Source organism: Saprolegnia diclina (genome assembly GCF_000281045.1).
Source record: "Saprolegnia diclina VS20 unplaced genomic scaffold supercont1.34, whole genome shotgun sequence".
Classification (NCBI taxonomy): domain Eukaryota; phylum Oomycota; class Saprolegniomycetes; order Saprolegniales; family Saprolegniaceae; genus Saprolegnia; species Saprolegnia diclina.
The window spans coordinates 589655-601812 of NW_008246101.1; the positions used below are offsets into that span (position 1 = coordinate 589655).

Below are 12158 nucleotides of genomic sequence, written 5' to 3' on the forward strand. Positions count from 1 at the left end.
ATGGCACCCCTGGCAGGACATGGGCGTTCGAGCCGTGTTCGTTGTGGTAGCTTTCGCTACCGCGATGCTGGAGACATTGATGAACTCCATCGAGATGATTGTTGCTGTCTGTACTATTGTACGGGCCTCTTGAAATGGTGCATCAGTTGGAGTACCATATCTCGGGAACGACACAGGTAACGCGAAATCTGAAAAGTGCATGAAAAAGATAATGATTCGATTGTCCGGAATATATTTATACATAGACGTTATGACATGATCGGACGCAGTAAATGGCTTTCAGGCAGAGCGTGCACTTTCAAGGCCCTTTTGGACGCCACCAACTGTCCTCATATACGCATCCTATTGGCCAGTTCACATACCATCTGTATACGGCCTGCAGATCCACCCAGCATCTGGTTAACTGGTTTCAAAATTCGCCCTTGAAGGCCAATCAGAGCACCGTATTCCGTAAAAGTGTCCAGAGTCGTCACCCATTTCTGCCAAATTCACATGCTTTAATGTGTGAATTGTACACAAACGAATTAATCCATAACCACTTGCACTACTTGACTACCAAATGCATACGTTGATAGCACGTATCAAATTATGTGACCCTTCGGAATTTTGGCTCCGTAGCTGCATTGGTCAACGCGAAACCTCGATTGCAAAACAGCGTGCACCATTTCAAGAGGCCCGTACAATAACGTTAGTGCGGTGTCCCTTCGTTGGAGGCTGCTCGATGGTCCACGCGCAGGTAATGTCGCAGGTGGCGTCCGTCGCCAAAGAGATGGCCTCCACTTGTCTTCAACAGCTTCAACGCCCTGCAAGGATAAATACCAATCTATTGCTCCATGCTGCCGGTGCCAGGAAGCAACGAGACGCACGCAGTGGTGTCCGTACAGGGTCGCTTACAGATTTATGCCCAGCGGGGAAGCTTGGTTTTGCCAGGGTACACTTGGTCAACGAATTCGTGCACATCACTGGCGGCCTTGGCCCGCGCCATTTCATCGGCTTGCTTCTCGTCGAGGGCTTCCATCGCGCCGCGGTGCGCGGCTTCATGCATTTCGCGTTGCTGGAGCTGCATGCGGGCGACGATCATCGCCTCTTCTTCCTCGAGCTTCTCAAACGCCGCTTGCTCTTGCTTGTGCTTGAGCTTCAACGCCGCGCGGGCGCGGGCGTGGCGATTGAGCGCGTACTCATTCTGAAATGCGTGCTTCTCCGAGAGGTGTGTTTTGTTGCGCTGGTGCTGTGACAACAGGCACTTCTCGTCGTACTGCATGCGGTCGTCGAGCTGGTCCTGCGCCGGCGAATGCTTCGCGAGCTGCTCCGTGATTTCGGCCGCATTGGCTTCGAGGAAGCGTTTCTTCTCGTCAGCGTGGCGCGCGCGAAGCACCTCGAGCTCATCGCAGTGCTTGATCTGGAGCGCGTGCCAATCGTTGTCGTCAAAGCGCAACGTCTCCTTCGTGCGCTCTTCTTGCTCGAGCGCGAGCGCTGCATCCTCGCCTTTCTGCACTTGGGCGAGCAGTGACTGCTTCTTCTGGTGGTACGCCTTGAGGTAGTCCATCTCATGCTGCTGCCGAGACAGGAGCTGCGACCTCTTGGAGCCTTGGGCTGAGTCGAGCGCTTTGGTCTCTCGCCCATGGGATTCGCGAAGCGCGTCCTCTACGCTCTGCTTTCGGATGTCTTCTAGCTCGGGGCTTCTCTCGCTCATACTTGGCTCGATTCCAACTGCCAACTGCCTCAAGTCCGAATCGGAAACTTGACGCCGGATGCGGGACATGACGGCGGGCGGGTCCCAGGCCACGCGTCGTGTCCCTCTCCATTCTGCTTGGTTTGCTTCTGCTAGTTGTTTTTGCTTCTTACTTTTGCTTTGGACGCCTTGGAGCGAGCCACCTCGTGAGTATGAGTAGTTGTGACGCGACTGAGTGCGCCGTGGCAACAGGCCACACCGACAACGCGGCAACGGCGACGACAGCGCTCTTATTGCCCCATGCCATTGACACTGAAGCGCCGTTGCTACACGAAGTGCAAGTCGACGAGTTCGCGGTGCTCACCGCCCGCCACGCCCAAGAAGAACGAGCGCTCACGCAGCTGCATGAAATTGAAGATACGACGTACCAGGCCGTGCTGAGAGAGGCTAAGTACGTCGACGCGGACGTGGCCGACACGGCGTGCCCGACCTACTATGTGGCGCTGTACCTCAAGCACAAGCAAGAGCAGCGTGCACTGCGCAAGAACCAGCTGGCCGAGTCGGTGCTATTTTGCCGCGCCCAGCGCGATCAATACGAAGCGTTCGTGCGCCAGCAGGAGCGCGCACGCGCGGCGCTCGCGGTCAAGCAGCGCCACGAGATGGAGCGCGCCATGCACGACGCCGACGAACCGATCTTTTTCGAGCTCCTGTACCGCGAGCTGCTTGGCGATACCCTGGGCGATACGTAGGTACAATACCACGTAACATGTCAAATTGCCCTTTGCAACACCATGTTATAACACTTTAGGTTTCGGGCCGCACCACCGATCAGTCGCCAACACGCACAAGCACTTTAGCCAACGACCGATACCGAGCAACCGCGTGGTAGCCGCCTATTGCAAGGTCATGACGTCCGCGGCCTCGGTCGCCACCGACGGCGGTGTTCCGACCGGAGGCGCTCGTGGGACAGTCGGCCACTCGGTGTCCCGTAAGTTCAACCATCTGCCAAAGTGCAAAGTGCATATTAATATTCCACTTTCAGCGCTACTCACTGGCTATTTGTAGCTAGAATTGATCGTTTCAATAAAAAACGTGTTTTCGTGGTGGCACGGGTGTTTTATTTGATGATTTGCGATGGCATACAAAGACCAAGATAACATTAAACAACGTATTTTATGTCCCAAGTCCTGGGGCTATCTGACGTCACTCACGGACGCCCCCAGCGCTTCATTTTGCCTTTTGCCAATAAGCTTGCGCTAAGATGCTGCGCTTGTCCCGTTCCCGCATCTTTGCCCGCCACGCGTCGTCCTTTGCGCGCAGCGATGGCACGCCCATGTTCTCCAAGATCCTTATCGCCAACCGCGGCGAAATCGCTTGCCGCGTCCAGCGTTCGGCCAAGAAGCTCGGCGTGCGCACGGTCGCCGTCTACTCGGACGCCGATGCGAACGCGCAGCACGTCAAGATGGCCGACGAAGCCTACCGCCTCGGACCTCCGCCGGCCGCCGAGAGCTACCTCCTCTTTGACGAGATCCTCCGCATTGCCAAGGAGTCGGGCGCGCAGGCCATTCACCCGGGCTACGGCTTCCTCTCGGAGAACGCTGCCTTTGCGCGTGCGTGCGCCGCCGCCAACGTCGAGTTCATCGGCCCACCGGTGCCCGCCATTGAGGCCATGGGCTCCAAGAGGTACATCCCAAGTCGCTACATCGTGTTGCACTCACGTTCATGTGTCTAGTGCGTCCAAGAACATTATGATCAAGGCCGGTGTGCCCGTCACGCCAGGCTACCACGGTGACGACCAGAGCTACGAGCGTATCCGCGACGAAGCGGTCAAGATCGGGTACCCGGTGTTGCTCAAGGCTGTGCTTGGCGGTGGTGGCAAGGTACTTGTGTGCGAGTCGTTTTTCAATCTGACGCGGGATCTAGGGCATGCGCATTGTCGACACTGAAGCCGAGCTCGAAGAAGCGATGGACGCCTGCAAGCGCGAGGCCAAGGCGTCGTTTGCAAGCACGGACATCCTCGTCGAGAAGTACTTGCGCCGTCCGCGCCACGTCGAGCTGCAGATCTTTGGTGACAAGCACGGCAACGTCGTGCACCTCTTTGAGCGCGACTGCTCGGTCCAGCGCCGGCACCAAAAGGTCCTCGAGGAGGCCCCCGCGGTACGACGTCGATCTACGTAGCATCTCGAGCTGACAATATGTTATTGTTGGTAGCCCAACATGAGCGAGGCGCTTCGCAAGAAGATGGGTGACGCAGCCGTCGCAGCGGCCAAGGCCGTCGGCTACGTTGGCGCCGGCACGGTCGAGTTTCTCCTCGACGAAGACGAGTCGTTCTACTTTATGGAGATGAACACGCGCCTCCAAGTCGAGCACCCGGTCACCGAGTTCATCACGCAGCAGGACCTTGTCGAGATGCAGCTCAAGGTCGCGGCCGGCCAGAAGCTGCCGGTGGCGCAAGAGGACCTCAAGATCCACGGCCACGCCATTGAAGCGCGCATTTACGCCGAGAACCCGTACAAGTACGCTCTCTCTTCTCTCTGTTGGAGTCCAAAACTCACACATTTTGGATAGCAACTTTCTGCCCGGTAGCGGTACGCTCCACCACCTGCGCCTCCCGCCCCTCTCGGACTCGGTGCGTGTCGACACGGGCATCCTCCAAGGCGACGCGGTCTCGATCTTTTACGACCCGATGATTGCCAAGCTCGTCGTGCACGGCAAGGACCGCCAGGACGCGCTCGACGGCCTTGTCCGCGCCCTCAAGCAGTACCAGGTGCGACATGTTTGCTCACGTGGTCGCTTGCTGATACCTGTGTTCTTGTAGATTGTGGGTCTCCCGACCAACATTGAATTCGTCGCGCGCACGGCGGCCCACCCCGAGTTTGTCAAGGGCGGTGTCGACACGAGCTTTCTCACCGTACGCGCCTCGTCCTCGACAATAAGAACTGAGTCGCATCGATTTGTAGAAATACGGCGACGACGTGCTGGCGCCGTACCCGTCGCTGCCGCCGCACGCGCCCGTGCTCGGTGCGATCGCGCTCCTCCTGCAGCAGCAGCAGGCCAAGGCGGCGTTCGAGCCGACGACGGCCGGTATTTCTTGTTGAATTTCGGATTGTCCGTCATTTTCGGATTTTACGGTAGATCCGGCGTCGCCGTGGTCGAGCTTGAAGAACTACCGGTCGCTCGAGACGCTGCACCGGACGTTCTCGCTCCAGCACGAGACGCACCCGATGACCTTTGATGTCGCGTGCCTCGCCGACAATGTGTTTGACGTGGTCGTCGACGGCGCGCCGGCGCAGCGCGTGTCCGGCTCGATTGACCCGAGCGGCGACTTTAACCTCGTGATCGACACGCACGCGTACACGGGCACGGCGGTCGTGTACAAGAACGACTTGCATTTGTTTTGCAACGACGGCTCGCTCCGTACGCTGTCTACGTTCTGGTTGTGTGGCTCACCGTAGGGGTAGGGTACGACTACAAGCTCACGATCCCCGAGGCGTCGTTTGATGGCGACGGTGCGGGTGCGGGCGGCGCGTCGTCGCTCGTGACGCCGATGCCCGGCAAGATCATCAAGGTCATGGCCAAGGCCGGCGATACGATCAAGGCGGACCAGCCGCTCTTGATCATGGAAGCGATGAAGATGGAGCACGTCATTCGCGCGCCGCGGGACGGTGTCGTGGGCGAGATGAACTGTGACGTCGGCGACTTTGTCACGGACGGGCACGTGCTCGTCGAACTCGCCAAGGACGAGTAAGCCCTTGCTTGATGGCCCCTACTTGTACAACACCATGACCTGTTTCGATAACAACCACGGCGCGGAATAGAGCTACTTACTGCGTTCCATCTGTATCTTATTTGATTCGACCTGATTTGGTCTTCTCGAGCGACGACGCGTGCTCTGGCGCGAGGCGATCCGTGGCGACGACACGGTAGATCCGCCTCCTTCTACGCCCAGGAAGAGCCAGCAGCCTCCCATTCGATCGTCTTTCATTTGCGTACTTTGCCACCTGATCTTACGTCGCTGGCTTGGTCACGCAACCAACGACACGGCTCTCCGAAGCCACGCGCCAGAAGCCACCAAGGAACCGAGCCCGCACCGTGCAGTTGCCGTCGTCACCCAGTAAACGCAACAGCCGACATGACATGGCTGCTTGACACGCCACGCCCATGGCGAAGCGACGGAGAGCGCAAGTCACGGCGCGGTAACGGCGTCGCCTGACGCGGCGACGGGTGCGTCGTCGCTGCGGTCGTGCGAAGACACGGGTGCACCTGTACTGTGGCAGTCTGTGTCAAGTGCGTGGTAACGCTGCTACTTGCAGCAGTCGTCGGCGTTGGCGCCACCGCGTTACCTGCCACTTTTGCGTCAGTGCAATGTCAGGGGCCAATCACATGCCGAGTGCCCGTTGGCCGACGTCGCTGATTGGCCGATTCAAACGGCCCGACGACAAATGTGTCAACTTGACCCGACCACCGCCTTGCACATGGCGACGGACGGACTTGCGTTACGCGCACGACTTAGTCGAACGCACGGCTTTGCTTAGATTTGGAATAGTGCCCTCTCCGTCATGAAGAGTGAGAGCTGCGACTTCAAGGGCTGCCACCGCCCGATCGACGCGGCCAGTGGCGCCAAGCGCACGTGCGCCGTGCACAAGTACCGCCGCCACTGCGCGATCCCGCTCTGCACCAACCAAGTGTACGCGCGCAAGCTCTGCGCCCGCCATGGCGGCAAGCGCACGTGCAAAGTCGACCGCTGCTGCGCGCCCACGACCGGCCGCGGCGGCTTTTGCTCGGTCCACGGCCCCGCTCGGAATCGCTCGTCGGCGCGGTCGTCGTCGGCCGTGAGCGCCGACAGCACGAGCGACGAGAGCGACGACGCGCGCTGGTCGCCGCTCGCTTTTCGAACCGACTCGGACCCGTTGCTGGTCGAGGTCTCGGCCGACATTCTCAGCCTCATCCTCGAGCTTGACAGCACGCCGGCGCGGTGACATGCCATCGATTCTCCGATGCCAGACGGGAGTTGCTGTTGTCGTCTCTCATTATTTAATACAAAGCTGCAAGACATGTTGCATCACCATCGTCTACGACGACGCCCAGGCCGGCTTGGTCATGTGCGCGCCGCGGCCGATCCCAGCCGTCGGCGGCGTAAACGCTACGGGCGGCGGCGACGACGCCTCGAGTGGAGCGTACTCGTCGCCGTAAAACGTGTCCACCAAGTAGGCGGCGAGGCGCCCGTTCTCTCCGTGATCGTGCTCCTGGATGTACTCGAGGCCATCGATACCGCCGACCTCTTCGATCAAGTAGACGCTGCGGGGTACGTGGGCCAGAACATGGTGCAGAAAATGAAGGGCATTGCCGACCACAGTCACGTCAGCGACTAAGATGGACGACATGCGGATGGAACGAAGCTATCGCGAGCTCGTACCCGACAGAAGACCAACGTACGTCTCCAGAACATGGTCAAATGCGAGGACGCGGTCGAGGTCGGCCGCCGAGGCGCGGCCAATGTTGGCGAGTGCAAAGCTCGCCTACGCATAGCACCATTCGTACTGAGAGGACTTGATACGCAGCGCGGCCGCGTACCTCCTTGCGCACGTCGTAGGTGCCGCTGAGAAAAGCGTGTACGAGCGGAGAGAGAAGGTCGTACTCGAGCACAAGACGCACGTTGGCTTCGCTCTGGCCGGCGACGTTGGCCAGCACCCACGCCGCCTCGGCCACGACGTGCCTATGACAGGGTTCCGTCACGTTGGTGATGTATCGTACACGCAATACGAGTCGGTGCACGTTTGAAGCACGCGCCGGAGAAAGTAGAGGAACCGGGGCTCCGCGACGAGCGCGTGCACGTGCGGCAGCTGCCAGCTGTCGGCATGGTGGTCGGCGGCGATGCACACAATGTTGCCGATGACGCGCAGAAGCGGCGTGAGCACGAGCTCGTCCGTCGTCTCAAAGTACGCGACGACGCCGGTTGCGAGGCCATGCTCGAGAAGCCACTGCAGCGCCTTGTCTTCTTTGGCCGTGAGGAAGCTGAGCACCCAGAGCAGCTCCTGCGTCACTTCCATGTTGTCACGCGCATGGAGGAGCTCGAGGAGGATCGGGCCAATGTCGTGGTCGAAAAACGCTTTCGCAGGCGTCTGCGTGCCCCGCGCCATGTTGGAGAGCGCCCAGAGACACACTGCAGGTGACGAGATGAGAGAAGGCGGACGGCGGGCAAGTACCTTTGACCATCTCGTGGTCGTGCGGGCCGTGGCGCAGGTGCTGCACAAGCGGCGCGACCGCGCCTTGGCGAATCAAGTGCAAGCGAAACTCTTCGCAGTCGGCCGCAATGTTGCCGAGCGTCCACGCCGCGTGCTCGGCCAGCTCGGTGTTCTACATGGGTCGATGCCATCAATTGGTCGACAGAGTGAGTACGTACCGCCAGAAAGTTGAGCAGCGTGGGCACCGCCGGCAAGACGCACTTGGTGTGTTCGTAGAGCCCCGACGTGATGTGCGTGAGGCACCATAGCACTTGGATGAGCTCGACGGTCGTCGACGACGGCCGCTCGAGCAGCTGCAAAAGAATCGGAATGACGCCCGACTCGGCGACCTTGTCCATGCGCTCGGCGTTGAAGACAGAAATGGCAGTCTTGAGGCCTTGCAGCGCCGAGAGGACGCGGCCCTCGTCCTCGGACGTGAGTTCAAGGAGCAGTGACTGGAACTCGAGGTCGTTGACGTCCTCCATGTCGTGGCTGGGCAGGCGGCGCCGCTTGTTCAGCGCCGACTGTTTGGACTTGCGCACCGAGTCGGCGTGGGCCACGCGGCCGCGCGTGCCCTTCTTGAGCGTGCCCTTGGCCTTGATCGATTCGCGTTGCATCTTCAAGCTCCCAGTTTGTGCGATGGAAACAGCTCTCAAGAAGACGGCTAAAAACACGCCATTTGCAAGATGTGCATAGACGCTGCGGCACACGAGGGCCGTTTATGCAACGTGCAGGTCGTACGCGACAGGCTTCTGTGCCGTGTGCGACAGCACATCCGATTCTGTAGTTGTAATTGCATTGTCGTCGGCCTCACACTGCGTACAGGTGTAGCTGCGTGCAATTAGCTCGTTGGATACCTTGCCGTTACCTTTGTTAAATGATATTGAGCCAAAATGCAGTTCCAAAGGTTTGAACACCTCTTACAGCGCATAATAAATATATTAAAAGAAAGAGGTTTTCGGGCTTGAATGACGGTCTGGGACTGCAGCACATGGCGCCGTCTGATTCAAAACCAGGTGGAGACTGGATTCGCTCCTTCGAATCTCGACGACGTTGGCGTGCGTACACCCAAGCTGGCGCTGCGGAACACGTTGCCTTGACTTCAGCAAAAGAACCTGCTCTCTAGTCAATGCAGAAGATGCGAGCCGGAGCTGTGTGCAATGCGATCAGTCCGTCTCTCTGTCTCTCGTCGGTCGCGAGGGGGCGCGAATATGTGCCATCAGCCTATCACATTGCGGAAATATTTGCCACCGCGGTGTGGCTTTGAAAAATGCGATGGATTTATCCTCGCAGATCGTCTCATCCACACCGCCTTGGTGTCGGAGCCTTGAGTCTACAATGTACCATCGTGTAGCTGCTCCTGTCTATTGGAGGTCGTGCGAGCCTCGTAGAGCTCCCATAGAGTAGATGGATGACGTGGGTGCTCGTGATTGTGCAGCCGATCCCACGCAACGTCGTGTTGTGTGCGCGCGGTTGAAGCAAAGACGTCGACTCAGGCGCCCCCAAACTCAGACGCGACCTTGTTGAAGTGCGCATGCACTGCAGAGGTATTATTATCTGGTAAAACTAGACTACCGCTCTGTCAAGTGTCGTCTGAGTTGCTGCTCGGTGCTTGACGATCACAGCCATCCAGGTGGCGCTGCTTCGTGCATCTGAGAGCTCTGAGAGCGCCCTTCCCGACCGCAGCACGCAATCGGTATCAGAACCGACACCATTGTCGTCTTTTGTTGTCGGCTTCCGAACGCTGTATCCAGCGACCTGTGCACACATGCACATCGGGTTACAGCTCGCAAAACCGACATTCTTCAGAGTTGACGCGAGTCAGCCCCGTCGCTCCGACGAAGGAAACGGCTTGCCACTCCGTCACACGATCAGAAGCCGAGTGATTGCGACCGAAACGGCGCTCTCTGCTGGACGCTTGCAAGGACTTTCTCTCTAGTTCTCTAGTCCCTTTTACGAATATAGACCTCTACTATCATCAGCAGGTCTTCGCAAGGGCACCATTTCTACCGCGACCGCACGTGCGTCGGCCTCAACTCGTTGCACACGTGTTACGTCGCCCCCCTCCGGTTGAATATTCTTGTGCAGTTGGGCATGATCCATTTTGGCCAATCACAAGGCTCCATGTCACCCAGCTGGTCGTAAAAAAGCCGACTTTTCTAGATCGCGTCCAATCGGAAACACGGAATCTTTTGAACCCAACCGCTTTTTTTATTTATGCGTAGCTTGGTGTTTGTATGCTGTGAAATAAAATACACAACCCCGTGCCGGAATCAGCACGCCCATCTGGATCTCCGCCGTGCACTCGAGCGTATTTTTATTCTCCACATACAAATCGCAAGATGTCTGGCAAGGTTTTGGCATTGTATTGCCTTTCAGTGTCGCTTCGAAATCTGCGGTCAATTTCGAATTTGAGCGCAAAGCCCGAGACCGTCCATGTCGACGATCAAGACGCATCCCCCGACGCTCCAAGCGGCCAAGAAGCAAGCAGATCTCATTCGCGTCAAGGAAGAGTTTGTCTTGCCCAAGGTGACCCTGGCCGCCATGCCCTCGCCGGCCAAGCTCAAGATCCCGGCCCCGGTCGTGCGCAAGGACAAGCGCAAGGCCATGGTGCAGTCGCCGCTCGGCAGCGACTGCAGCTCGAGCTCGTCGACGAGCTCCAAGAAGCGCAAGAACACGAACGACGGCCTCTTTGACAATGACATGGGCAGCGCGGAAGAAAAGATCAAGGAGATGGAGCGCCAGCTGTTGAGCCTCGACCCCGACTCAAAGGAGGCCAAGAAGAAGCGCCGCCTCATTCGCAACCGCATGTCGGCGCAGCTGCACCGCGAGCGCAAGAAGGCGTACGTGGTGCAACTTGAAGAGCAGCTCCAGGCCAAGGACGACGAGATGTCCAAGATGAAGGCGCAGCTTGAGGCGCTTCTCGCCGAGAACAAGCGCTTGAAGCATGACGACGTCATCAAGGTGGAGAAGGTCGACACGGTGGTCGCGGCGGCGGTTCCCAAGGCGGCGGCGGTCGCTGCCTTTGCCGAGCCCATTGCGCCGGTGCAAGCCGATATTATCTCGGACGCCGAGTCGTTTATCTACGAAATGGACTCGGAGCCCGAGCACTGGGACTCGTCGATCTTGAACGACTTGGACATTAGCTCGGAGGACCTCATGTTTGCCGAGCCGGCCGTTGCGCCGGCGCCGGCGCGCCCGACCAAGACGGTCGAGCACGACTCGTTTGCGGCCAAGAAGAACGTGGCCATGATGATGGCGATCGTCTTTTCGATGACGTTCTTTGGCGGCATGATGTCCATCTTCGACTCGTTCACGACGGGCAGCGCCACGAACGGCTTTTGCTCGTACTTCAAGTCGTACACGCCCAAGCTTCTCTCGGAGATGAGCGTCAAGTCGCGCGTGCTCTCGGACCTGGACGGCACGACGTGGATGGACTTTCCCGAGCTCGACGAGCCCGCGCAGAAGAGCGACAAGTCGTCGAACGAGCAGCAGTACGCGGGTGGCATTCCGTTTGACGATCTTCTCGACACGGACTTTTCGCTCACGTTTGCGATGCCCCTCGGCGACGACGACGAAGAGGAAGACGACGACATGGGTCTCTCGCCGTCGAGCGAGTCGGGCGACCACACGTCGGAGGAAGAGGAGTCGGACGACTCGGAAGCTGCCTTTACGATGGTCGCCAAGAACAAGGACGTGTCGTACGCCAACCTCACGCGCCTTTGGTGCGAGAAGCGCCACGTGCTCTGCACGCTCGCGACCCAAGGCGACGCAACGCTGCGCCGCGCGGTCGTCGACATGAGCCACGTCAACGACACGGTCAGCATGGAGTCGTCGTTTGCGGACGTGCTGGCCTCGTTTACGATGGGCGACGACGACCCCAAGGTCATCGGCTCGTCGGAGAAGCAAGTGCTGAGCTTTCTTTACCCGATGGGCGTCTTCTCCAAGGAGATGACGGATGCATCTGCCGTCCTCGACCCGATGCCCTTCATGGAAGTTGCCTGTCATATTTAGAGCGTGCCATTTTGCCTAGCTGTTAGACCCCATTTATTATTATCAATCCGCATGTATCTCTACCCTTCCACTACCTCGACCTCATCTTGCCTCGTCTTCCTTGCCTCGTCTTCCTTGCCTCGTCGTCCTTGCGCTGGCGTGCTGCCGCATGGGGCTGGTCGGCCTGGCGGCGCGAAAATATGGGCTGCATTACACACGCTGGCGAACGGGGTCCTTGTTTCGAAACTTTGAGGACCTTTAAATTCGGA

At 58.6% G+C, this 12158-nt stretch overlaps 6 protein-coding genes across 6 annotated transcripts; 4 read left to right on the plus strand and 2 right to left on the minus strand.

Moving 5' to 3' along the window:
- Nucleotides 1–873: 873 nt before the first annotated feature.
- Nucleotides 874–1700, minus strand: SDRG_10378 (hypothetical protein). The gene has a single exon (XM_008616365.1). It carries the CDS (start codon nucleotides 1691–1693, stop codon nucleotides 899–901), a length of 795 nt encoding a protein of 264 aa, XP_008614587.1. The 5' UTR covers nucleotides 1694–1700; the 3' UTR covers nucleotides 874–898.
- Nucleotides 1701–1884: 184 nt separating this feature from the next.
- On the plus strand, nucleotides 1885–2421 carry SDRG_10379 (hypothetical protein; the record flags this gene model as incomplete). The annotated part of the gene is made up of 1 exon (XM_008616366.1): nucleotides 1885–2421. One exon carries the CDS (start codon nucleotides 1885–1887, stop codon nucleotides 2419–2421), a length of 537 nt encoding a protein of 178 aa, XP_008614588.1.
- Nucleotides 2422–2873: 452 nt separating this feature from the next.
- Nucleotides 2874–5509, plus strand: SDRG_10380 (hypothetical protein). The gene is made up of 9 exons (XM_008616367.1): nucleotides 2874–3355; nucleotides 3405–3552; nucleotides 3596–3829; nucleotides 3884–4188; nucleotides 4241–4439; nucleotides 4491–4583; nucleotides 4633–4756; nucleotides 4808–5089; nucleotides 5134–5509. Exons 1-9 carry the CDS (start codon nucleotides 2934–2936, stop codon nucleotides 5418–5420), a joined length of 2094 nt encoding a protein of 697 aa, XP_008614589.1. The 5' UTR covers nucleotides 2874–2933; the 3' UTR covers nucleotides 5421–5509.
- Nucleotides 5510–5752: 243 nt separating this feature from the next.
- Nucleotides 5753–6740, plus strand: SDRG_10381 (hypothetical protein). The gene has a single exon (XM_008616368.1). It carries the CDS (start codon nucleotides 6232–6234, stop codon nucleotides 6649–6651), a length of 420 nt encoding a protein of 139 aa, XP_008614590.1. The 5' UTR covers nucleotides 5753–6231; the 3' UTR covers nucleotides 6652–6740.
- SDRG_10382 (hypothetical protein) lies at nucleotides 6680–8570 on the minus strand. Its single transcript, XM_008616369.1, has 6 exons — nucleotides 8076–8570; nucleotides 7879–8029; nucleotides 7436–7835; nucleotides 7247–7388; nucleotides 7089–7191; nucleotides 6680–7040 (listed from the first exon to the last, which is right to left on the minus strand). The coding sequence occupies exons 1-6, from the start codon at nucleotides 8511–8513 to the stop codon at nucleotides 6745–6747; spliced, it is 1530 nt and encodes a 509-aa protein (XP_008614591.1). The 5' UTR covers nucleotides 8514–8570; the 3' UTR covers nucleotides 6680–6744.
- Nucleotides 8571–10313: 1743 nt separating this feature from the next.
- SDRG_10383 (hypothetical protein) lies at nucleotides 10314–11910 on the plus strand (the record flags this gene model as incomplete). The annotated part of the gene is made up of 1 exon (XM_008616370.1): nucleotides 10314–11910. The coding sequence occupies exon 1, from the start codon at nucleotides 10333–10335 to the stop codon at nucleotides 11908–11910; it is 1578 nt and encodes a 525-aa protein (XP_008614592.1). The 5' UTR covers nucleotides 10314–10332.
- Nucleotides 11911–12158: the final 248 nt, after the last annotated feature.

What these genes read in the sequence shown, in the direction of transcription:
- SDRG_10378 (XM_008616365.1), bottom strand. Translation starts at nt 1,693, where the DNA reads ATGAGCGAGAGAAGCCCCGAGCTAGAAGACATCCGAAAGCAGAGCGTA.
- SDRG_10380 (XM_008616367.1), top strand. Translation starts at nt 2,934, where the DNA reads ATGCTGCGCTTGTCCCGTTCCCGCATCTTTGCCCGCCACGCGTCGTCC. An exon ending in TGCTTGGCGGTGGTGGCAAG is followed by an intron (nt 3,553 to 3,595) that starts GTACTTGTGTGC and finishes CGCGGGATCTAG; the next exon opens with GGCATGCGCATTGTCGACAC. An exon ending in GCGCCCTCAAGCAGTACCAG is followed by an intron (nt 4,440 to 4,490) that starts GTGCGACATGTT and finishes GTGTTCTTGTAG; the next exon opens with ATTGTGGGTCTCCCGACCAA.
- SDRG_10381 (XM_008616368.1), top strand. Translation starts at nt 6,232, where the DNA reads ATGAAGAGTGAGAGCTGCGACTTCAAGGGCTGCCACCGCCCGATCGAC.
- SDRG_10382 (XM_008616369.1), bottom strand. Translation starts at nt 8,513, where the DNA reads ATGCAACGCGAATCGATCAAGGCCAAGGGCACGCTCAAGAAGGGCACG. An exon ending in CGCTGCTCAACTTTCTGGCG is followed by an intron (nt 8,030 to 8,075) that starts GTACGTACTCAC and finishes CGACCCATGTAG; the next exon opens with AACACCGAGCTGGCCGAGCA. An exon ending in CTTCAAACGTGCACCGACTC is followed by an intron (nt 7,389 to 7,435) that starts GTATTGCGTGTA and finishes ACCCTGTCATAG; the next exon opens with GCACGTCGTGGCCGAGGCGG.